This window comes from Pelophylax lessonae (assembly GCF_965119305.1).
Source record: "Pelophylax lessonae genome assembly, chromosome: 7".
Classification (NCBI taxonomy): Eukaryota; Metazoa; Chordata; class Amphibia; order Anura; family Ranidae; genus Pelophylax; species Pelophylax lessonae.
Genome location: NC_138774.1, coordinates 168795277 through 168821375, shown reverse-complemented (window position 1 = coordinate 168821375; position 26099 = coordinate 168795277). Strand labels below are relative to the sequence as shown.

The following is a 26099-nucleotide window of genomic DNA, read 5'->3' as shown; positions in this document are numbered from 1 at the left end:
GGCTGTGTAAGGGCTATTTGACCAAGAAGGAGAGTGATGGGGTGCTGCGCCAGATGACCTGGCCTCCACAGTCACCGGACCTGAACCCAATTGAGATGGTTTGGGGTGAGCTGGACCGCAGAGTGAAGGCAAAAGGGCCAACAAGTGCTAAGCATCTCTGGGAACTCCTTCAAGACTGTTGGAAGACCATTTCAGGTGACTACCTCTTGAAGTTCATCAAGAGAATGCCAAGAGTGTGCAAAGCAGTAATCAAAGCAAAAGGTGGCTACTTTGAAGAACCTAGAATATGACATATTTTCAGTTGTTTCACACTTTGTTATATATATATATATATATATATATATATATATATATATATATATATATATATATAATTCCACATTTGTTAATTCATAGTTTTGATGCATTCAGTGTAAATCTACAATTTTCATAGTCATGAAAATAAAGAAAACTCTTTGAATGAGAAGGTGTGTCCAAACTTTTGGTCTGTACTGTGGGTGTGTGTGTGTATATGTGTGTGTGTATATATATATATATATATATATATATATATATATATAAATGTGTGTACAATTGCTTTCACTGTTTTTAAAGTGATTTGTGTTTTTTTTTTTTTTTTTTAAACCACACACTTGTTATACTTACCTGTTCCGTGTAATGGTTTTGCACAGAACAGCCCTGATTCCCCTTTTCTGGGGTCCCCCACCAGCACTTCTGGCTCCTCCTGTCTTTTAGAGTGCCCCTATAGCAAGCTGCAAAGTATAGCATAGCTTGTCTTTTGTAACAAGTTTAAAAAAAAACATCTGGCTTTAGAACCACTCACTTCCTGCCCAGGACTACATGTCCCATGAGGCATTGCTCCTCACACATTCACAAGTTCTCAGGCATTTACTGACCTGTGTGGATGGTGTACTGAGCTGTATGTGTGCTGCACTGTATTTCCTGATAGGTAAACAAATAATGCATTCTGTATGCAGGCCAACTAATCAGCTGACCAACTAATCGATTGACCACTATCTTCATAATCGATTAGTTGTTTCGGCTCTACCATGAAACTAGTTGCAGGGGTCTCCCGTGCTATCCAGCTCATATTCTACTGCAGGGACAGTGGATGTAGCTGGCTTGGATAAGGTGAGATTTGGGAGCGGAGACCTCCTAAAAGATACAAACCAAAAGGGGGTATGACCACTGTGGTGGCACCAGGATAGGAAAGAAAGCTAGTAATTAGTGTACTGTTACACCCATTTAGGTGTGGGTCAGTGTACCCAACACTAAGCGCTGGTTCACATTAGTGCGATCGCGGAGATCGCATGTAATTCGGAGCGCACTGCTCCTAAATTACATGCGATCTCATGTGCGGTGCAAATTTCAGCCATACACTTTGTATGGCTGAATTTGCACCGCATCCGCACTAACGTGCACATGAGGCTTATTTTATCCGCAGCAGAATCGGATTGCATAGTGGTTCACACTAGTGCGATACGATTCTGTGCGAACTTGCAGATCGCACTGCGATGTGCGATCGCAACTGGGGGTATCGTTAACTTTTAATTGACACCCCCTGCGTATCGCATATGGCAGTGTGAACTTCCAGAGGTGCGGATGAGATGCGGGATCACGCTGCATATTCGCAGCATTCTCGCATCGCACAAATGTGAACCGGCACTAACTGTAAACAATAAGGATAGAAGGAAAGCTCCCAAGGAAAACCAGTGACTAAATGTGACCCAATTAGTATGAGTAAAAAAAATACAATCTTTATAATGGACTTCAAAAATTAAAGGCTCTCTTTTAAAAAAAAATAAAAAACATGTTATGCTTACCTGCTCTGTGTAATGGTTTTGCACAGGACAGCCCCAATCCTCCTCTTCTCGGGTCCCCCACCAGCGATCTTTGCCCCTCTCTCCTGCTAGAGGGGGCACCTAAGCAGGCTTGTTCACAAGCCACGGCTCTTCATGTCCATTTAGACACAGAGCTGCGGCTCGGCTTGGCCCTGCCCCTCTCTCTCTTCATTGGCTCACTGGCTGTGATTGACAGCAGCAGGAGCCAATGGTGCCCGCTGCTGTTTCAGCAAATGGAGAGGGAGAGTCTCGTGCACATCACTGGAGGAAGATCGGTCTCAGGTAAGTATTGGGAGGCTGCTACACAGAGCATTCATCAATGAATCAATCGGAGTTAAGTCCAAGGGGGTACATGTCATCTCCTGGTCTTCTATTTAGATCTGACAGGTTTGTTGCTCTGCTGGAGAAACACTCTGGGATCAGAGAGGAGAGAAGCACACAGAGTAGCTATGCCTGTTCCTCCCCTCTTTTTTGCTCATTTACAGAAGACTTTGCATTTTGTACTGGAGAGCGAGGCAGCAGCGGGAAACATTGGCTCCTCCTGCTAGCAATCACAGCCAGTGAGAGTGGGGGGGGGGGGGGGGGTCAGGGCTGAGCCATGCTGTGTTTGTCAATGGATAGACGCAGTGTGGCTAGAGAGCAAGCCCACACAAGTGTCCCCGTAACAAGTCACTTGCTGTGGGGTCACTTGGAGGAGCCAGGAGCACTGACTAGAGGGACACCAAAATGTTTGTTTATTAAGAAAAAAATATACCTTTTAAAAATCGTTTTATTTGTTGGGTCTTTTGTATTCTTTAAAGTGGTTCTAAAGATAGTAGTTTTCTTTATCTTAATGCATTAAGATATAAAGCCTTCTGTGTGCTGCAGCCCCCCTAATACTTACCTGAGCCCATCTCGATCCAACGATCTTGCAGGAGTGTCTCGTCTACCCAAGACTTTCTTCTCATTGGCTGAGATGGCAGCAAGGCGCGATTGGCTCCTGCTGCTGTCAATCAAATTCAATTAGCCAATGTGGAGAGAGAGGGGGCAGGGCTGGGCCACGGCTTTGTGTCTCAATGGGCACAGGGCGCTGCGGCTTGGGTGCAGGAGCACCGAGGGACCCGAGAAGAGGAGGATCTGGGCTGCTCTGTGCAAAACCATTACACAGAGCAGGTAAGTATCCACTTGCCGACCGCCCCGTGCAGATTTACTTTGGCAGGGCGGCTCGGCTGAGCATAATCGCGTAGATCTACGTGATTATGTGCACGTTGATTTGGGAGCAGGCACGATCGTCTATGGCCTCCCACGATTTTCGGCTAGAATGACAGAAGAGCCGCCTGCTTATGTAAACAAAGTTAGCTGGTGGAGAACCAGAGGAGGGCTGGAGTCGGCTTCCAGAGTCTGCTGAATGCTGAGACCAGGGAAGGCAGAGACAAGGTGTTGTTGCAGCTGCACAGAGAGGTGCAGAATCTGTAGGAGGAGCAAAGTTTTCTCTATGCTGCGAATCAAGCCTTTTTTGAATGAGGTTCAACTACTTGGTTATCTCTATGCTGTGGATAAGGCCTTGTATATGAAATTCACTATCTGAGTTTATATATGTAGTATTTCTACTTGTCTGCTTTGCCACATTTGCATACAATGCTTTATGATTTGTTGAGTTTTTCTTATGCGAATTCACCTTAAAATGGACTTCATGTTTTGTCTGTTTTTAATATATATTCAGGGTCCATGCACACTGGTTTAAAGAATGCGGCTTCTACAGTTTTTTGTTTTGCCTGTGGAAGTAGCTCGTGTTGTTCTGTGTTTCCATGCACATTAGGACGAATAGAGGCATATTTTAGGCTCTGCGTTTAGAGGCAGGAAAAAAACTCGGTTTGCATTTTTCTACCAAAGGAACTAGTGATTTTTTTTTTTTTTTTTATAGCCTAGTGTGCATGGATCCTTACTATGTTGAAGCCCTAATGCATGTATTTTTATTATACTCATGCTTATGTTGCGTTGTTTAGTCATGAATTTGTACACAGAATAGATGATTTAGGGATAAGACCTCTGTCTGCTAAGGGTCGAATGGATGGTCTTTAATGCTTGTTAGTAATTCCTGATGTATCAAATGGGTATTGGAGTGGAGCTAATATATCCCCTAATGTCAGGGAGAGGATCATTGGCCTTCAGATCCTTTTCTTTAGCCCAACTGGGGGTCTATCTTCAGGAGAATTCTCTTTAAGTACTCGGAGGACCAGCTTCCACAAGTCCATAAAGAGTGGGATCCTTCTGATTTTGGCCTAGGTAGACTAAGAGCACCTATGCCACTCCCCAAGGGGTTCAAAGATGAAGGCCCTACTTTGAAGTTTGGTTGTATTTTTTATCTTTGCACTCTTTTTTGTTTTGTGATTTCATGGTTCACTTTTGTTCACAGGGTTTTGACAAGCATCGCACTGTGGAGCTCTGTTAAAATAAAAAATTACTGTTGTTAAAAAAAAAAAAAAAATCTCATATTTGTATTTATACAATTTATTTATTTATTTTTTTGACTATGGAGGTTTCATGCATGTCTTTCGTGTTACTAGCGCAATACATGCTACCATATATGTTAAAACACTAGGCCATTTTATATGATGATGTGTGTTCCTGCGTGCTCTTTTGTAATATCTCTGCTCCAAACCTATATAGCATAAACCCATTTTCTCTTACGTCCTCCGACAGTCGCCGCCTCTTCATATTCGTCACATATGGGGTATTAGACTTTGCTCCGAAGGAGTAGCTAGGCAACAGAATATGTTAACAATAAAGCTTTTAACATATCCCACCCTCAAGGGGTGGTCCCCTCAGTCAATACCCTCCTACTTCCTGCAACCATATCTCAGTTTTAATGTCTAGCTTGTCAGGAGTGGCTGGCTCTCTCTGTGCTGGGACTTTCTGTCCCAGACTCTTTCTTCTTTTTAATATTTTGTTTGAGTTTTCTCTCTACCTTTACTTAGCTGTTATTTTGTCAGCGTTAGTTAGTTCTTCGGACGAAGAGGATCATGCGGACTGGGTCTCGGGTCGCCGGTCCTGGTACGCAGACCTCGTGAATCTGGCGGTCGACGCCCCGTGGCGTCTGCCTCTTCGAGACGATCTACTGTCTCAAGGACCGATATACCATCCTGCCTTACAGTCGCTGGCTTTGACGGCCTGGCTGTTGAGACCGAGGTCCTGAAGGAGAGGGGTCTCTCTCCGGAGGTCGTTCATACTTTAATCAACGCGAGGAAGTCTTCCTCGGGGAAGGTTTATTACCGTACTTGGAAGGCCTATTTTGCCTGGTGTGAGTCCAGGGGGTTTTCACCCCGCACGTACTCGGTGTCCCGTGTGCTGTCTTTCCTTCAAACGGGTGTCGATCAGCGTTTGGCGCTGGCTACGATAAAGGGTCAGGTGTCTGCTCTGGCCGTTCTGTTTCAACGTCCCGTGGCTTCCAACCCATTGGTTGGCACCTTTGTTCAGGGTGTGCGGCATCTGGTTCCCCCGAGGCGGGATCCTCTGCCCCCTTGGGACTTGAATCTCGTTCTATCTGTGTTACAACGTGCTCCTTTTGAACAGATCAGGGAGATCTCGTTGTCTATGTTGTCCAAAAAGGTCGCCTTTTTGGTGGCGATCACTTCGGCTCGCAGAGTGTCGGAGCTGGCGGCTTTGTCCTGCAAGTCTCCGTACCTGGTTATTCATTTGGATAAGGTGGTCTTGCGACCTAATCCTTCTTTTCTTCCGAAACGAGTTTCGGAATTCCATCTTGATGAGGATATTGTCTTGCCTTCGTTGTGCACGAAGCCTAAACATCCAAAGGAGGTGAGATTGCACTCTCTGGATGTTGTTCGGGCGATAAGGGTTTACCTTAAATCGACTGAGTCTTTTCGAAAGACGAACTCCTTGTTTGTTCTTCCAGAGGGTCCTCGGAAGGGCATGGCGGCTTCGGCCTCTACCATCGCCAAATGGATCTGGCAGACCATTGAACAGGCCTATGCTTTGCAGGGGAAGGTTCCCCCTGTGCCTGTGAAGGCGCACTCTACTAGATCTCGGAGTACGTCTTGGGCCTGTCGTCATGGGGCTTCTGTAGCCCAGGTGTGTAAGGCGGCGACTTGGTCGACCGTGCACACTTTCACAAAATTCTACAAAGTAGATGTTCAGGCATCGGCGGATGCTTCCTTTGGCCGCAAGGTTCTTAGTGCGGCTGTACCCTAGGGTCCCTTGTTGGGGACTCCTGGCTGTTGGGATAAGTTTTGTATCCCCTGGTTTTTTGTCTTTTCCTGGGTTGTTGCTCCTGTTGAGCACTTGTTTTTTGCTGTTGCCCAGCTGGTTTCCTTCCTTTGGTAAGGTTCCTTCTTTGATGCGGAGACTGCGTTGCCTTTCGGCGCGGATGCGTTTCCCACCCCTCATGTTTGCACTGCTTTGGGACGTCCCCATATGTGACGAATATGAAGAGGCGGCGACTGTCGGAGGACGTAAGAGAAAACGGAATTTTTGTAAAATCTTACCTGTAAAATTCCTTTCTCTGAGTCCTCCGACAGTCGCCGCCCCCGCCCCTCTTTTGGGGTTTGATTGTATACTCTACTGCTATTCCACTAAAACTGAGATATGGTTGCAGGAAGTAGGAGGGTATTGACTGAGGGGACCACCCCTTGAGGGTGGGATATGTTAAAAGCTTTATTGTTAACATATTCTGTTGCCTAGCTACTCCTTCGGAGCAAAGTCTAATACCCCATATGTGACGAATATGAAGAGGCGGCGACTGTCGGAGGACTCAGAGAAAGGAATTTTACAGGTAAGATTTTACAAAAATTCCGTTTTATGACTTGTTATGTAAGCATGGTAGCAGTCAAGCCTGCTTAATAGACAGACAGGACATTTTACATGATTTTTAAATTGCCTCACATGGTCCCATTGTAGCCTGCAGATGTGGCATTGTGACCTGCTCTCACTATAAGCCCTATGTGACGTTTTGTGTTAGGATTTGGTTTGTACGGTGGTGTCCCACTTCCTGGTCATCTTAGGCCCTTGTGAAGTTGCCAGGGCCCCGCAGAGGACCCCTGGAAAGGCTATCATTGTCTTCCAGGGAGATCTTGAGTCCCAGGTGTGAAAAGACCTTTCCCCCCCTCCTTCCTTTTTACATATTAGGGTAGAGTATTTTCTTGCTTCTCTCTCATATGCTGTCCTAGAAGATGATTGGGGAAAACAGAGCTGGTTGCCTGGTAACTCAATTTCCAGAAATCTTCCATGACAGAAAAATCCCTCCAATTATTTGATTAGGGGTTTAAAATTACTCACAGTATGTTCCAGTATTTGCTTTTTGGTTCTTAAATATTACTTAGGCATTGAGTCTAAGCTTGTTGTAATATAGGCTGTGAGCCTTGTGTTTCCTGTTTTGGAAGGGGAAATAACACTCATGCTGTCCTGGAGGATTCCTGGAAAATGAGTTACCAAGTAACTAACTTTTGTTTTGCCCATTTTGAAATGACAATAAAGGGAAACTCTTAAAAAGTTGTTAAACCAGTTTTTGCTTGGGGAATTTTTGTTGCGCGGACCGGTTTCTCTTTTCCATCTCTTTGTGGTTACTTAATAACAATTCATCTTAAAGTGGAGTTCCACCCTATTTTTATACTTACCTCCATCTTCTCGCTCCGGGTCACCTGAAAAAGAAATGGATAATCGCATATTTTTTTTTTTTTTTACTTACCTCGTAGCGAAGAAAATATACTTACCTTACTTCCTTCTTCCTCCTTCCTCGGCCGCGGCCCGTCGTCACTTCCTGGCTCTGCAATGATTCCTGGGAGCTGGACGTCATAGCTCCCAGGAATCATTGCGCCTGCACCGGCCCCGACGTCAGTTCCGGGTCGCGCGCGTCATCCCCTTCTAAACAGCTTCTGGGCATGCCCAGAAGCTGTGGAGGGGTGACGCGCGCGACCCGGAAGTGACGTCGGGGCCGGCGCAGAGCATCGTGGGACCACAGAAGGCGGAAGAAGACGCCGAAGAGGACACGCTGGCTTCAAGCTGCCCACATCTGAGATGGCAGCGCTGGACAAGACGTTTGCAAGGTAAGTATTTCGTCTTGCAGGTAAGTGCAACCCGGGACAGATCAGAGGCTAGCCATTGTGGAATGCACTAGCCCTGACTGTCCCGGGGGTATTAAAAAAAAAAAAAAAAACAAATCCAGGGTGGAACTCCGCTTTAAATGAGTAAACAAGTGAATGTATAGCTTAGGAGTCAGACCACCCTAGTGTTCTGCAGGTACTTTATTCTTACTTAAGGCCTGTACACACGATACGAAAAGCGGAAGGAAAATTTCGTCCGAATGCAACGTCTGATTTTCGTTTAATTAGTACAGTTTTCGTCCGAAAAAAATCATAAGAGCAAGACTAGGCATGCTCAGAAACGAAAGAACACATACAAAACAATTCAACACAGAACATCACTTCTGGAGTTGAATTCTGTCGTAACGAGACTTTTCGTATGAAAGTAAACTCTTCACTTTCGATATGAGACTAGCATGCAAGAGACAATGGACGAAAGATTGTCTGCTAATCTGATCGTGTGTACGAGGCTTTAGATTTCTTTCACACGGAGCAGGGCCCACTCCGATCAGGGTATCCGTGAGCAGATAGTATGCTGAATTGAAGCCGAATGGGAGAGATCAGATGTCAGTTTAACATCCATGCCCATTCAGTTTGTGTCCTGCAGACCCATGATAGCTCTGTGGGCGGCTGGATATACACAGATGCTGGTGTCCAAATAAATACAACACTTGGCTACCTACACATTGACATCCCGTAGACTTGAAATGGATGTTGCTCCTGCTATACAGGTATGTTCTATTGAAGTCTACAGGATATTACTGCACAGGTACCGAGTGCTTGGTTCTAGATTTTTATTGACCAGGCTGCACAGAATGCTTTTTAGTGAGTACTTACAAAACCTGCAGGGGATCAAATAATTATTATCCCTACTGTAAGTTTACCCACTTGCAAAGAAAGGGTCTAAAATTTTTATCATAGGTGTATTTAAAATGATAGAGGCAGAATATCATCTAAAAAATCCAGAAAAAAACACAATACAAATGTTCTACATTGAGTTTAGTGAGTAAAATAAGTATTTGATCCCCAATCAAAACATGACTTAGCACTTGGTGGAGAAACCCTTGTTGGCAAGCACAGAGGTAACACGTTTTTTTGTAGTTGGTTACCAGATTTGCACACATCTCAGAAGGGATTTTGGTCCACTCTTGTTTATAGATCTTCTCTAAATCCTTAAGGTTTCTTGGCTGTTGCTTGGCAACTCGAAGTTTTAGCTCCCTCCCATAAATTTTCTATATGATTAAGGTCTGGAGACTGGCTAGGCTACTTCATGACCTTAATGTGCTTCTTCTTGAGCCACTGCTTTGTTGCCTTGGCGGTAGATTTGGGTCAATGTTCTGCTAGAAAACCCATCCATGACCCATCTTCAGTGTTCTGGCTGAGGGAAGAAGGTTCTTATTCAAGATCTGCAATACATGGCCCAATCCAATGGCTCCTCAATGCAGCAAAGTCGGCCTGTACTTTTAGCAGAGAAACAGCCCCAAAGCATAATGTTTCCACCTCCGTGCTTGACTGTAGGAATGGTGTTAGAGTTATAGTCAGCATTTTCCTTCTTCCAAATACAGTGAGTCGAATTAATGCCAAAGAGCTCAATCCTTCTCTGAATCATTTAGATGTTTACTGGAAAACTTCAGAAAGGCCTGTACATGTTCCTTCTTGAGGAAGGGGACCTTGCGGGCGCTGCAGGATTTCAATCCACGGGGGTGTATTTTGTTACCAATGGTTTGGTGACACTGGTCCCAACTGCAGGCACCCCCCCCCCCCACTGAAAGATTTTTTTTAACTGAGTTTATAGGTCACATTAAAGGTGGAAAAAGTTCTGAAATTATTTATCTTTGTCTAATTTTTTTCACATAACAGAAACCTGACATTTTAACAGTGGTTTGTAGACTTTTTATATCCACTGTATGATAACAATTTTATAGACCCTTAATTTCTTTGTAAGTGGGGAAAACTGCAGGGGATCAAATAATTATTTCCCCAACTGTATCAGGAGCAGGTATACAGGGGCCAGAGTCTTCACCGCAGCGTGCTTGTTCTGGGTCAGTCCTCCAAAAGTTTTGAAGCCTTAAACTGACCCTCCCCCCCCCCACCCACAGCACCATATATTACCCTTTTTTTGTCACTTGTCCACTAGTATTGGGGAAAAAATGCCAGCGTAACCTCCAGGCTGAATTTTTGGACTGTACAGAGGGCTGTGTATCTGGTGCTGTAACATAGGAGAGGGTGACTAAGTAGTAACATGTTGGCCAAAATCCAGAGGTTCTGGGTATTTTACTGGCACAACCAGTGACTAAGCTAAATGGTGGGGGGTGCAAACAAAGTCAGCATATGCTGTTGAGAAGAGGAAAAGGTAAGTGACTCTGTTCCTTTGCCCTGCCCCAGTAAAGGCCAGGGTAACTCTGGCAAAGACAGAGCATAATTTCAATTTAAAATCAAGAAATCTGTTTATATATTTCTATTCAGAAATGCCCCCTTTAAAAATTGAAGTTGACCATCAATCATAAGAAATCTGAATGTCAATCATTTCAAGTTACATAAGGATTGTTTCAAATCATTTTGATAAAGGCTCTCAATTTTTATTTTCTTCAGGAATACATCTTATCTGTTGGCATCACAGAACATACCCTGCAAAAGTTTGGTTTTCCAAAATGGAAAGAATCTTGCCCTTGCTTGAAAATGCCCTCAAATCCACATAACTGGTTGTATTAACAAAGCAAAAGGGGAGCCTTGTAATCTCTGGCCATCTGGTAAACGTGATGACGGCCTGGTCCATGGTCAGAAAACTGGAAATGGAAAAGAAGACGCCGTCCAAAGAAGAGCGGGCGGCTGCAAGTGAGATGGAATATGAAATGGGAGACTGCAGTGGAGAATCTGATGAATGGACCAGCTCTGAAAGTGAAGCAGAACAGCAGGGAGGAAAAAGTGCCCTCGGCAGCTATGTTAGCACCCTTTTTCAAGGCATGGACATTTCCAGCAAGCCTCACAGACAGCTCTGCAGATCCCCTTGTCTAGACCGTCCCAGCTTCTCTCAGGGCAGTATTCAAGTTCCCATTGAACACCCAACAAAGTCAGAAGATGCGAAGAGCAGCCTAGACAGAGAATATCAAGCAAAAATGGACTTTGCCTTAAAGTTGGGCTACGGTGGAGACCAAATCCAAGCTGTCCTCAACAAGTTGGGGGCAGATGCTCTTATTAACGATGTTCTGGCAGAGCTGGTGAGGCTAGGCAATAAGGGAGAATCGGAGGCACAGACTAGTGGGGGCAGTTTGAATAGCAATCTTGTACCTAGAGGCCCTTGCACCAAAGAGATAACAAGTCCTGAACTGTCTTTAGAAGATGAAGTTGTTGACAGTTCAGATAACCTTAGACCAATTGTCATAGATGGAAGTAATGTAGCAATGAGGTTGGTATACTTACTGCAAGAAGATTATTTCTAATAACATTTAATCATTGCACAAATATTTTGTTTGCCTTGTAATGAAGTTTTTTTTTTTTTTTTAAGTATAGATTTGTTGATTAGCCACTAGAGGGGGCCCTTAGTGACTCCATGCAGTCAATATACTGCTGACTAGGGGGACATTCAAACGCATATATTTTCTTAATCTAGGTTTTATTGAGAGTTTTTACAGTATAATAAGACATGGGTAGCAAAAGGTGTCTACATCAAAAAAGAAGTACATAGTCATATGAGGCTGATTAGCATTTTCGGCATGTACATACACATTAAAAAGGTAGTGATAAATGAAGCTCGGGAATGTTTTGAGTGTGTTCGCTTGTCTCCAATGTATATGACTGAAAAATTTTATATTGAGTCCGCTATATGAAGATATGGTAAATATAGGGGATTGGGTGTAGAGTTGGGCAGAAAGAGGAAAAGGAGGAGGAATAAAGCTTTCATTGTCATTTGCGTTCTAGTGGACAGTCTTTGCGCAGTACTGGGGTGCTGTACAAATGAATGAAGCTTGGATGCAACCACCTGGATTTGATTGTTTTCTAAAGCTATAGCTGTTTTATCTGGCTTATCAAGTTCACAGGTTCTTGTGATTGTGATTGGATTGAACCTGACAACCTCTATCCCTATACAGCAGAGATGCTAATGTCACTGTGTGAAGGAGAGGAGCATGTTTGTGTCTTGAATGTATCATTTTTTTTTTTTAAATATTCTATCTGTCGTCTTCATTTAGCCATGGCAATAAAGAGGTTTTCTCATGTCGAGGAATACAGCTGGCTGTGGAATGGTTTCTGGAGAAAGGCCACAAAGACATCACTGTCTTTGTACCAGCTTGGAGGAAGGAGCAGTCTCGACCTGATGCCCCCATTGCAGGTATATAAATATATATATATTTTTTTTTTTTCTTTCTCCATTCGGATATGTTACTAACCAGTAAAATACTTTGATGTTTCTTGTGTATTCCCTAATGTTTTTGCTAAAATGAAAAAATGTATAATAAATGTTAATTTGTTGAATTGTGAGCACTTGACATAAAAAGTGTAGCTTACTAAGTGCCGATTCACACATATGCGATGCGGAAACCATGCGAATCCACTGCGGGTTCCCGCATCGCACTCAACTCGCAGGCAGTTCACACTGTCACATGCAAATGGCTGGGGTTGTCAATACAAAGTTAACGACACCCCCAGATCAGTTTGCATATCTTAGGGCAAACTGTCAGTTCAGACATGAATTGGATGGCATAGATGTGAACACCCATGCGATCCGATTCTGGTGTGGACCAAAAAAAAAGGGTCCTGTGCGACTTTGTTCCGAATGCGATGCAAATTCAGCCATACAATCGGTATGGCTGAATTCACAACGCACAGACATCACATGTGATTTGCTTAGCAGTGTGGTGCCAGTTAACCAATCAGGTGGGGGGGGGGGTCACAGCTCCATGTCTGAATAGACACAGAATGGAGCTGTGACCTAGCTCAGGTGCCCCCACAGCAAGCTGCTTGTTGTGGGGGCACTCAACAGGAGGGAGGGCCAGGAGCAACGAAGAGGATTCAGGCCACTCTGTGAAAAAACAAGTGCGGGTAAGTATAACATGTTTGTTATTTAAAAAAAAAATACTTTTACACTCACTTTAAGTATGCTCAGCAAGTTCCTGGAAAATTTAAATTATTTAGATTTATAGCTGAGAATAAAATTAATACAAGCAAGGTAAAGCAAACCTGTGTTATCGGCATGCAAGGTAAAGAAAAAGGTTTGGTTATCAAAAACAGCGCTCACACAAAAAAATAGTAAATAAAAACTCTCAAAAAATAATATATATACCTGTATTGTGATAATAAACATAAGTGGACATATAAAACAAAGTGCAATAAAGATGTGTAGATCTGTACACAAAAACAATGGTGGTAAAAAAATTGTCTTTGACGCCCGGGTAGGCGGGCAAAACGCGTTGACGCACTTCCGGTCAAGACTTAACTACCAACATCACTTCCTATATTCGTGGACGCACGCCGGCGGCGTTCCAGGAAGCATTTGTAACACCATTCTGCAGAATTTCTTTCTTTTATAGGTGTGATTTTATTTCTCCAATGTGTAAGTACATTACTAAATAATTAATAAATTATTTATAAACGGACCTCCCTATGTTAGCCATTCTGTCCTTTTGAGCCTCTCAGAGGAAGCCATGCATGGATTTCATGGGGAATGGTTGGAGGAATCCTATGGCAGAGAATTTTCATTAAAGCTCATCTGACCTGTTTAGGTCTATCGCTTCTGGTGAGTGGGGTCCCAGAGGGGATCTGGACACCTTTGCACCTGATTGCGGTTTTGGAGCACTACAGCACTTGGTTACATTAGCACTCGAGCACCTTTTTTTTTTTTTTTTTTTTTTTTTTTGCGCATCTTATTGGCTTTTTTTCAGCACTTTATATTATTTTTTGCACAGTATATTGTTGTTTTTTATTTGTATATTATATGGGACATTTTTTACCACCATTGTTTTTGTGTACAGGTGTACACATCGCTATTGCACTTTAGCACGATTGCACTTTGTTTTATGTGTCCATATATGTTTATTATCTTAACACTGGTACACATATACAGTATATTATCACAACACGGGTATATATATATAATTTTTTGAGAGTTTTTTTTATTTACTATTTTTTTGCCAGCGCTGTTTTTTTTGATAACCATCCTTTCTGAGTTTTTACTTAGTGAACAGCAGCTACAAATATCTTATTTCACAAATTTTCATAGTATTCACTTTATAATCATCCCCTTTTTAGTGCTGGTTTAATTATTTATTATTATTATTAAAGAAAAAGATTTACTTTAATGGCACACACATCCCTTCCCTTCCTCGTTACTTTGTTTGGACCAAAAATGTGACTGTGGTGTTGGACCAAATTGCCAAGCACTGTGATGTAGCAGAGAAAGAGGGTCCCTCCCATTACCATAAAGTTCTGATATTTTTTTTTTGGTTTCAGTGGCCAAACCCAGTGGCAGGGGCACAAATGGAAGTTAAATAATGGCTGGTAGTGGGGCCATTATGAAAATGAACCTGTTGTTGTACTGTGGGCAAATCACAGGTTCGCTTTAGGGTAAAAATTGTAAAAATATGACTGTGTGGAGCTAAAATAAGCAGTGTATTGCAAATAAATAATGGAAGTTATACATTATGAATTTTCTTTCTTAAATCTTGGGTCACCCATAACAGACCAAGAGGTTCTACGGAAGCTTGAGAAGGAGAAAATTCTTGTGTTTACACCATCCCGCCGGGTGCAGGGTCGCAGAGTGGTTTGCTATGATGATCGTTTCATTGTCAAGCTGGCCTTTGATTCTGATGGCATCATTGTATCTAATGATAACTACCGAGACCTCCAAAATGAAAAGCCTGAGTGGAAGAAGTTTATTGAAGAGAGGCTTCTTATGTATTCATTTGTCAATGACAAGTAAGGGTCTTCTGTTCTGCATTATTGCTATTGGCCGTATCCATGATGTTAGAAGTCTGTCATTTAATTGCTTTTCTATACCATACAGAAACAGAAAAAAAATATTGGAAATAAGAATACTGAGCTGGTAGTGACTATTATCCTCATCATTATTTCAGAGCTGTCTGCTAAAGTTTTAACTTGGCATAAAGGGGATGGGAATTCAAGGCCTAAATTAACTAATGGAATCAACGCATGCTTATCATCCGAAATCTGTAGCTCAATCCAGTTGCTTTATATGTTGATACAAAATGGATGCGAATAGAGATTCTGATGCATTTGTGGTAATCCATTCAATATTGCCAGTGGCCAAAATTATTGCCAGTGGCCTGGCTTGATGAACATATAGCAATATTAGTGTAAACACAGCGCTATAACAATAATCAAATACATAAACTTTGTGTCAATAAATAATCAAAGTCCATATTCAGTCTTCCATCACCATTGTTAATAAAGTGCGGTAAATTTTCAGCAATAGAATAAAACAAGTAGTGCCAAACGTGTCTCCACCACCAGTAACATGAAGCCGCTCACCTTACAGTTTGACCTCCAAAAAGGTCAAAAGGCGCTAAATCCCCTTCAGGGTTAAATGTCAGGACCGGTTTTGACCTCATTCAACTCCTCCAATCTGTTGGCACCGCTCTCAGTCATATAGGACTAATTTTCAGTTATGATTGTAAAAATTCCCTACAATCACAACTGAAAAACTAGTCCTTTATGATTGGGAGAGGTGCTGACAGCTTGGGGGAGTTGGATGGTTACAACCTGTCCTGACTTCAAATATGTGTCTAACTTGTTCAGAAAGACCGTAAAGATAATGTGTAGAACAAAAGTTTCAAATAAAATTGAATATTTCAGTTGAAATGTTTTTAGTAACTGGGAAAGATTGGAAAGGGTTAGGGTTTCTGTAAATTTTTTATTACTATGATTACCTTCCTTTCACTTCCTGTGTGGTGGGTAGATTATAGGAGAGGTAATTTGTCCACTTGAATGGGTAATCCATTTAAGAGGCCATATGATTGGTTGTTATAATTGCACGCTATTTCTTTATTGTACATTGAGGGACACAGAGCATCTTCATATCCATTATTATAGGCTTATGTTGTAATCTTTAGGCGATTGGTCACTGTTTGGATGTGGATAATGCTGTCAGGTCTTACTTGAAGCTGACTGCTGCAAATTGACAATCAGATTCCCTTTTTTTGCTTCCTGAAGGCCAAAGGAAGTGTCAAGCATCTTTCAAGCCTATTAAAAAAGAATAGTGCGCAAATGCAAAAGAAATAACTACCAAATCTGAAGACAATCCATAAATAAAAATGGGGGTTTGGTCCCACCATATGGCCATATCGTGCTCAAGCCCACTACTGCGTCAAAGTACCCCATTATCAGTGGGTCCTACACTATCCATGAAAAAGAGATGAATCCAGCCATTCTAACCCTTGGAGATAATACTCCTTGCTGGGAAGGATGTGCAAATGCACTACAGGGGACTCCTCCTATATCCAATTGATGGTGGACACTGATTGAGTACAGGTGTGTGTGGGGGGGTGGGGAGGGTTGCTCAACCTCGATAGTCTGGTCAGACCGAATACATAATAAACAGGCAAAAAATTTGGGGGAGCATACCCATGTATTTCTAAAGCTGCTGCAGCTATGAACCAAAAGACATGTATATTAAAAAAGAATAGTGCGCAAATGCAAAAGAAATAACTACCAAATCTGAAGACAAGCCATAAATAAAAATGGGGGTTTGGTCCCACCATATGGCCATATCGTGCTCAAGCCCACTACTGCGTCAAAGTACCCCATTATCAGTGGGTCCTACACTATCCATGAAAAAGAGATGAATCCAGCCATTCTAACCCTTGGAGATAATACTCCTTGCTGGGAAGGATGTGCAAATGCACTACAGGGGACTCCTCCTATATCCAATTGATGGTGGACACTGATTGAGTACAGGTGTGTGTGGGGGGGTGGGGAGGGTTGCTCAACCTCGATAGTCTGGTCAGACCGAATACATAATAAACAGGCAAAAAATTTGGGGGAGCATACCCATGTATTTCTAAAGCTGCTGCAGCTATGAACCAAAAGACATGTATATTAAAAAAGAATAGTGCGCAAATGCAAAAGAAATAACTACCAAATCTGAAGACAATCCATAAATAAAAATGGGGGTTTGGTCCCACCATATGGCTGGATTCATCTCTTTTTCATGGATAGTGTAGGACCCACTGATAATGGGGTACTTTGACGCAGTAGTGGGCTTGAGCACGATATGGCCATATGGTGGGACCAAACCCCCATTTTTATTTATGGATTGTCTTCAGATTTGGTAGTTATTTCTTTTGCATTTGCGCACTATTCTTTTTTAATATACATGTCTTTTGGTTCATAGCTGCAGCAGCTTTAGAAATACATGGGTATGCTCCCCCAAATTTTTTGCCCATCTTTCAAGCCTACCATTTCTCATTGGATCTGTCAGTTATTTTCTCAGTCTTAGAGTCTAAAGGCCCGTACACACGTACCGATCGTCGGCCGACGACCGATCTGCCGATTGTAGGCTTGTTAGTATGATGCCTCCGACAGCCGTTAGCGCACATTCGGCCGAAAAGAATCTGTCTTGCAAGCATTAAAATTTTCGGCCGACAGACAGCAGATTTGCAAGACTGGGCATGCTCAGAAAAGAAAAAACATACGGAAAGTTAACCATTACATGACATCACTTCTGCAGTCGGCTGTAGTCGGCGGACAAAATTCTTGTGCAGTCTTTGCACTTTTCAACAGACACCGACAGCCCGGGGACAAAAGACGGCCGATCGTTCGCCGACGATCGGTACGTGTGTACGGGGCTTTAAAGTCAAAATATCTGCCTTTTTGGTGGCAGTTATTCCCTGTTCACACCTGAGCATTTTTCAGCTCATAAAAAGCTCATCTCTGAAGTTCCAAAATGCCTAACAAGCAAAATCCCAATAGTTTTAATGGCCCCTGTTCACATATGAGCGTTTTGTCATCTGAAGCAAATCTTCTGAAGCTCAAAAAAGGCTTCTTTTTTTGCAGATTACAAAGTTTTTGGTCAAATGTCTGTGTCTGCTTACAAAGGGCCTGCAAAAAACACCTGAAAACCCCCCAAAAAAACACCTGAAAACAATATGCTCAGTTGTAAATGGAACCTTAATTTTGCAAGGAATGCGGATACTTTCTAGGGCTATTTGCCATCAGGCTTCGGTAGTTAAAGGTTTGTAAAGCTGCTACCTGGTCTTTCAGTTCATTCTTTTAAAAAATTTTACCAAGTGAATGTTAAGAGGACACGCTACCTTTTTACTAGGAATGTTTTTCAAGCTGCGCGTGAGGTTTGGTAATTTGGGTTTTGTTGCCATGTTGCCTTCCTGTCATGGTCATTGCTTTGGGACATCCCTATCATAATGGATATGAAGATGCCCTGTGTCCCGCGATGCACGATAAAGAAAATGTGATTTCTCTTACGTCCTCCGACAGTCGCCGCCTCTTCATATTCGTCACATATGGGGTATTAGACTTTGCTCCGAAGGAGTAGCTAGGCAACAGAATATGTTAACATTAAAGCTTTTAACATATCCCACCCTCAAGGGGTGGTCCCCTCAGTCAATACCCTCCTACTTCCTGCAACCATATCTCAGTTTTAATGTCTAGCTAGTCAGGAGTGGCTGGCTTTTCCTGTGCTGGGGCTTTCTGCCCCAGACTCTTTCTTCTTTTTGAAATTTTGTTTGAGTTTTCTCTCTACCTTTACTTAGCTGTTATTTTTGTCAGCGTTAGTTAGTTCTTCTGATGAAGAGGATCATGCGGGCTGGGTCTCGGGCTGATCCCCCCTGGTCGCAGGTCGTGGGTCAGTGGCTTCCCAGCCTGCCATCGAGCGTTCAGCCAGGTAACGCTCCTGGCACAGTGAACGACCCATCCCTGTTCGGTGCAGGGATGATTGGTGAGGTGGCTACCTCACTGGACGCTGTGCGGTTTCTTAACCCCCATTTTGTGCGTCTTGAATTGCGACTCTCCCTGCCTCATGTGCAGCGGCTTGTTCGCCTGTGCGGGTCCCCCACGCCATTGAGAGGTAAGTGTATCTATGTGGGGACCTGTCTGTCTGGGGGGGTGTCAGTCTGGGACTGTGTAACCTGCCTCTATTCACACTGCTTGTCTCCCTATCTCTCGGCTGCATGCTGTGGGCTGCAAGGGGGGGGGGGAGCTGTGTGACACTGTGTGTGTGTCAGCCTGGTCAGTGTGAGAAGCTGTGTGCTGTGGGGCATGTTTTTTTGGCATGTTTGGGCATATACAGCGATCGCTGCGGCGATCTGACATGTATTCCTATACAAGGATGTCACGTGTGCATTACTGCACTGTGGAGCGGCGCCATTTTGCCTACACTCGCTCCGGCCGCATGTTTTACATGCATGGCGGCCATTTTCTTGTAGCCTCCATAGGCTTTCATAGAGCGCCCTGGCAGCATCACTTCCTCTTTCCAGGAACACCGATCGAGGCAGCAGCAGCGGCGAGGGTCTCCTCAGGTTTTATCCTTCTGTTCTTGCTATCCATTGCCTGTGTTCAGTTTGCATATTCCCTGTGGGGGGTCTCATTGTGCTTGAGTGTGGTGCGGTGGGCTGCGCTTGCCGCGCTTACTAAAAGGGGCAGTTAACCCTTTATTGTCTGGCATTACAGGGGCAATGGATTCTCAGGAGGGCAAATTTCCTACCGCCTTGGTGGAAAGCCAGGGGACCGCTGTTTCCCCCCCAGGGGGGGATTTAGCCACTATTGTGGCTGGCCTTGCTGCTCAGGTACAGATGCTGGTGGCTGCTCAATCTACTAAAAGACCCAGAATTGCTCTTTCCTCTGATTCTGAGGGTGAAGGTGATGGGGTTGTTATGGCGGGGGCCTCCTTATCGGGGTCCCGCTCCTCCCTAGATCTAGTGGGGTCCGAGGTGGAGGCTGAAGTTGAGGGGGTTGATAATTCTCCCCCTGGCTCGCCTGAAGAGCTTGCAATCATGGATGAATTGATTGCTTCCATAAAGCAAACACTGCGTTTGCAGGATGAAGTGTGTCCCCCCGCTGCCTTGGCGGCCTATGGGACGCAGAGAAAACTCAGGACGCCGCAGGTTTTTCCCTGCAATGATGATTTTCAGCACGCTGTTAAGGAACAATGGCGCAATCTGCGCAAACCTTTTGCTGTACCAAGTAGGTTCAAGCTGCGTTATCCTTTCTCGCCTTCCACTGATGAAAGGTGGTGTGTGCCTCCCCCAGTGGATCACGCAATTGCGGTTTTAAACAAGGCCACTGCGATTCCTGCAGAGGATTCCCCTGTGTTCCGTGATGCCACGGATAGGAGATTGGAGTCTCTTGCCCGTCATACTTATTCTGTTACGGGTTCTATGCTTAAAGCTCTGTTTGCTTCTCTCATGGCGGCCCAGGCAATCGCAAGTTGGACGCAGATGCTTAGGCGCGTCCTAGTGGCCGATTCGGCCTCACCGGTGACCCTGGATATGGTGGATCAAATCCACCAGGGTGTCATGTATCTGTGTGATGCGGACCTGGACCTGGTTCCATTGGCTGCACGTGTGCACAGCGTGGCGGTGTTGTCTCGCCGCCTGGTTTGGTTAAAATGTTGGTCGGTGGACCAATCTTCACGTAAGACCTTAGCCAATCTGCCTTATGATGGGTCTCGCCTTTTTGGGGAGTCCTTGGATGTGTTGATTAAGGGGATCACCGGGGGTAAGAGCACTCTCTTGCCCCATTTCCCCAAGGCTAAGGGGGCTTCTGGGAAGAAGCATGCTAATTTTCGGCCCCCTCAGGGGTCCTTTCGTGCCTTTCGGCCGCACTACATGGGCAAGCCGTTCAAAGGTCAAGGCTCTCAGAAGAAGCCCTGGTCTGGGAAACAGAAGTCCGGCCAATCCGGATCTGCAGCCCATAACAGTTCGGCCTGAAGGGGTGCCCTCACCCAGTTTTGGGGTGGGGGGACGCTTGCTCGGTTTTCTTCAACCCTGGTTGGCCCGCGTGCGGGACAGATGGGTTCAGGAGATCGTTCGATCTGGTTACAAGATCGAGTTTCTCTCTCGGCCGGAGAGCAGATTTTTTCCCTCAAATCTTCAACTGTCACCAGAGCGTTTGCGGGACCTGCACCTGGCGGTGCGGGACCTGAGGGCTCAGGGAGTGGTGGTTCCGGTGCCTCATCGGGACAGGTTTCGGGGGTTTTATTCCAATCTGTTCACCGTGCCCAGAAAGGAGGGCAAGGTTCGTCCAATTCTGGACTTGAAGGCTCTGAACCGCTCCGTGCGGGTTCGCAAGTTCCGCATGGAATCCCTGCGGTCAGTGGTGGCTGCCCTGGTTCCGGGGGAATTCATGGCCTCCATCGATTTGAAGGATGCGTATCTTCACATCCCCATTTTCGAGGGTCACCAGAGGTCCCTTCGATTTGCCATTGCGGAGGATCACTACCAGTTCGTGGCGTTGCCTTTTGGTCTCGCCTCGGCTCCGCGGGTCTTCACCAAGGTGCTTGCACCGGTTCTGGCATTATTGAGGGCCCAGGGCATTTCTGTCCTGGGGTATCTGGACGACATTCTGGTTCGGTCTGCGACCAGCCAGGGTCTGGAGAAGGACCTGTCTGTCACGATGCAAACTCTGCAGGAGTTTGGTTGGACGATAAATTTTCCAAAGTCGACACTGAGTCCGTCGGTTCGTCTTCCCTACCTGGGAATGATTCTGGACTCGGTGCAGGCGAAGGTCTTCCTGCCGGAGGACAAACTCAGAACTCTTCAGGAGGAAGTCAGGTCCCTCAGGGACGTTCCGCACTCGTCTCTGCGGACGTGCATGAGATGTCTGGGATTGATGGTCTCGGCCTTCGAGGCGATTCCCTTCGCCCAGTTTCACACGCGGGGTCTCCAAGCGGAGATCCTGTCCAGGTGGGACGGGCGACCTCAATCTCTGGATCTTCAAATCTCGTTGAGTCATCGCACCAGAAGAAACCTTCTGTGGTGGCTCCAGTCCCCGATGGTGTCCGGGGGCAAGTCGTTTCGTCCTGTCTCGTGGACGGTGATCACCACGGATGCCAGCCTGTCCGGCTGGGGTGGTGTTCTGGGCGTTCTATCCGCCCAGGGAACTTGGTCGGAGGGGGAGTCTTCCCTTCCGATCAACATTCTGGAATTGCGTGCGATAAGTCTCTGTCTTCATCGCTGGACGGACCGGCTGCAGGGCTGCCCGGTTCGGGTGCAGACGGACAATGCCACGGCGGTGGCCTACATCAACCACCAAGGGGGCACCAGGAGTGCCCGAGCGGCTCGAGAAGTGGCCGACATTCTGTCTTGGGCCGAGACTCCTGTCCTGGCGATAACGGCGGTTCACATTCCGGGGGTGGAGAACTGGCAGGCGGACTATCTGAGTCGCCAGACCCTGGATCAGGGGGAATGGTCTCTCCACCCGGCTGTCTTCCAGATGTTGTGCGCGAAGTGGGGTCTTCCAGATGTGGACCTGTTCGCGTCTCGTCTCAACAACAAGGTGAAAAGGTTCGTGGCAAGGACGCACGACCCTCGGGCAGACGCGTCGGACGCGTTAGTCGCCCCGTGGCATCAGTACGGGCTGATGTACGCGTTTCCACCGATTCAGTTTCTGTCCAGGTTCCTTCGCAGGTTACACTCGGAACGCAGCACGGTGATTCTTGTGGCACCGGACTGGCCTCGCCGGTCCTGGTACGCAGACCTCGTGAATCTGGCGGTCGACGCCCCGTGGCGTCTGCCTCTTCGAGACGATCTACTGTCTCAAGGACCGATATACCATCCTGCTTTACAGTCGCTGGCTTTGACGGCCTGGCTGTTGAGACCGAGGTCCTGAAGGAGAGGGGTCTCTCTCCAGAGGTCGTTCATACTTTGATCAACGCGAGGAAGTCTTCCTCGGGGAAGGTTTATTACCGTACTTGGAAGGCCTATTTTGCCTGGTGTGAGTCCAGGGGGTTTTCACCCCGCACGTACTCGGTTTCCCGTGTGCTGTCTTTCCTTCAAACGGGTGTTGATCAGCGTTTGGCGCTGGCTACGATAAAGCGTCAGGTGTCTGCACTGGCCGTTCTGTTTCAACGTCCCGTGGCTTCCAACTCCTTGGTTGGCACTTTTGTTCAGGGTGTGCGGCATCTGGTTCCTCCTAGGAGGGATACTTTGCCCCCTTGGGACTTGAATCTCGTTCTGTCTGTGTTGCAACGTGCTCCTTTTGAACAGATCAGGGAGATCTCGTTGTCTATGTTGTCCAAAAAGGTCGCCTTTTTGGTGGCGATCACTTCGGCTCGCAGGGTGTCGGAGCTGGCAGCTTTGTCCTGCAAGTCTCCGTACCTGGTTGTTCATTTGGATAAGGTGGTCTTGCGACCTAATCCTTCTTTTCTTCCGAAACAGAGTTTCGGAATTCCATCTTAATGAGGATATTGTCTTACCTTCGCTGTGCGCGAAGCCTAAACATCCAAAGGAGGTGAGATTGCATTCTCTGGATGTTGTTCGGGCGATAAGGGTTTACCTTAAATCGACTGAGTCTTTTCGAAAGACGGACTCCTTGTTTGTTCTTCCAGAGGGTCCTCGGAAGGGCATGGCGGCTTCAGCCTCTACCATCGCCAAATGGATCAGGCAGACCATTGAACAGGCCTATGCTTTGCAGGGGAAGGTTCCCCCTGTGCCTGTGAAGGCGCACTCTACTAGATCTTTGAGTACGTCTTGGGCCTGTCGTCATGGGGCTTCTGTAGCCCAGGTGTGTAAGGCGGCGACCTGGTCGACCGTACACACTTTCACAAGATTCTACAAAGTAGATGTTCAGGCATCGGCGGATGCTTCCTTTGGCCGCAAGGTTCTTAGTGCGGCAATTCCCTAGGGTCCCTTGTTGGGGACCTCTGGCTGTTGGGATAAGTTTTGTATCCCCTGGTTTTTTGTCTTTTCCTGGGTTGTTGCTCCTGTTGAGCACTTGTTTTTTTCTGTTGCCCAGCTGGTTTCCTTCCTTTGGTAAGGTTCCTTTCTTTGATGCGGAGACTGCGTTGCCTTTTCGGCGCGGATGCGTTTCCCACCCCTCATGTTTGCACTGCTTTGGGACGTCCCCATATGTGACGAATATGAAGAGGCGGCGACTGTTGGAGGACGTAAGAGAAAACGGAATTTTTGTAAAATCTTACCTGTAAAATTCCTTTCTCTGAGTCCTCCGACAGTCGCCGCCCCCGCCCCTCTTTTGGGGTTTGGTTGTATACTCTACTGCTATTCCACTAAAACTGAGATATGGTTGCAGGAAGTAAGGAGGAAGAAGGAGGGTATTGACTGAGGGGACCACCCCTTGAGGGTGGGATATGTTAAAAGCTTTATTGTTAACATATTCTGTTGCCTAGCTACTCCTTCGGAGCAAAGTCTAATACCCCATATGTGACGAATATGAAGAGGCGGCGACTGTCGGAGGACTCAGAGAAAGGAATTTTACAGGTAAGATTTTACAAAAATTCCGTTTTCTCTTTCGTTCATTGACGGACACAGCTTCATATGTTCTTTAACCGATGGGTTATGCTGCTCTCATTAGAAGTAGGACATTAGACGGAAAAGGGTTAACAAAGCTTGACTACGCCTATAGGGCAGTCCAAGGGCATATACTTTCACTTCCTGCTATAGGATCTCCGTTTTTTTCTGCCTAGTCAGGAGTAAGGACCTAGCTCCTTGCTGGGATCTCTGGTCCTGGCATTTTTTCCTTTTTTAAACTGAACTTTTTTACTTTTTGTTTTTTTTTTCTTCTACAATCAAGTCTGTTCCTGTGAGAACTACAATCAACTGCCAGCGAGCGCGTGCAGACCACAGCTGCACGCTAGGTCGGCCACAACATAGCCCCACTGGACAGGGGCTGGCCTACGAGTGCAACACCTCGCGAGGACGCACACGACCTGGTCGTGGCCTGAGTCGCAGCTTATCTCTGGCCCGCTGCACACCCCCCTTTTCAAGATAGGGAAGTGACCCACCCGATTTCTGAAGGTGTGGTAAGTAGTGCCCCTCTCTCTCTCTCTCTCTCTCTCGAGAAAAGTTGGGGTGGACGCGGGTCCCTCTTACGGTCGGCAGGCCCCCCATAGGTCCTTCCTACCCTAACTCAACCCCCCCCCTCCCTTGCTGCTGTCAGTGTTTAGGGGTCCCTGTGTGGCCTGGAATCGTGCGCCTCGCCGCATTTTGCCAGTGACTGCATGCGGCGGAGCGGCGGCCATGTTTTCGGTGGCTCCTTTACTTTCTACGGGCGGCCATTTTCTTGTAGCCTGAAGGAGTGGTGCTCGGCAGGGGGCTTCTATTGTCAGCTGGACCGTTTTCCTCTTCCTCTTGTTCAGCATGCTGCAGGCAGTTGGTGCTTTTTCTCTCTCTTCCCTACTGAGTCACTGATTGTATCAGTGCGGGAAACTTTAACCATTTCTAGACCTGAAGGATTTGCTCCTTTAAAGACCAGGCCATTTTTTGCGATTTGGCACTGCATTACTTTAACTGACAACTGCGCAGTCGCGCGACGCTGTACCCAAATCAATCAATCAATCAATCAATGTCCTTTTTGTTCCCACAAATAGGGCTTTCTTTTGGTGGTATTTGATCACCTCTGCAGTTTTTTTGATTATGCGCTATAAATAAAATTTTTGTAATTTACAAACATTTTGTGAAATAAAAAAAGAGCGACAATTTTGTAATAATGCTATATAACATTCCCAGTAAAAAAAAAATTAAAAATCAAAATTTTTTTCATAATTTTTGGCCAATTTGTATTTTGCCACATATTTTTGTTAAAAAAAATCCCAATAAGTGTATTTTGATTGGTTTGCGCAAAAAGTTATCGTGTCTACAAACTAGGGGAAAGATTTATATAATTTTTAATTTCTTTTTTTTTTTTTTTTTTAACTAGTAATGGCTGCGATCAGCGATTTTTAGTGGGACTGAGGCGGACAGATCGGACCCCTATCTGACATTCTGAAACATTTTGGGGGGGACCAGTGACATTACTACAGTAATCAGTGCTAAAAATCTGCACTGTTACTGTAATAATGACACTGGGGCAGGGAAGGGGTTAACACCAGGGGCGATCAAAGGTATAAATGTGTACCTAGGGGGTGATTTTAACTGTGTGGAGGCCAGACTTGGTGGATGGAAACAGGGCTCCTTTGTTCTGAAATAACAGGAACACAGGAGCCCTGTTTCAATCAGTGACACCTGAGCGGTGTGCCGTGTTTACAACAGTACACTGACTTCTG

General features: G+C 45.5%; 1 protein-coding gene across 2 annotated transcripts in view; it reads left to right on the top strand.

Moving 5' to 3' along the window:
- Nucleotides 1-26099, top strand: part of ZC3H12B (zinc finger CCCH-type containing 12B) — a 164273-nt gene that overhangs the window by 117027 nt on the left and 21147 nt on the right. For both annotated transcript variants that reach the window (XM_082264457.1, XM_082264456.1), the window contains exons 2-4: nucleotides 10508-11321; nucleotides 12103-12242; nucleotides 14590-14824. In XM_082264457.1, coding sequence (XP_082120583.1) covers nucleotides 10675-11321; nucleotides 12103-12242; nucleotides 14590-14824 — 1022 coding nt within the window. In that variant the 5' untranslated portion in view covers nucleotides 10508-10674. The remainder of the gene's footprint in view (nucleotides 1-10507; nucleotides 11322-12102; nucleotides 12243-14589; nucleotides 14825-26099) is intronic.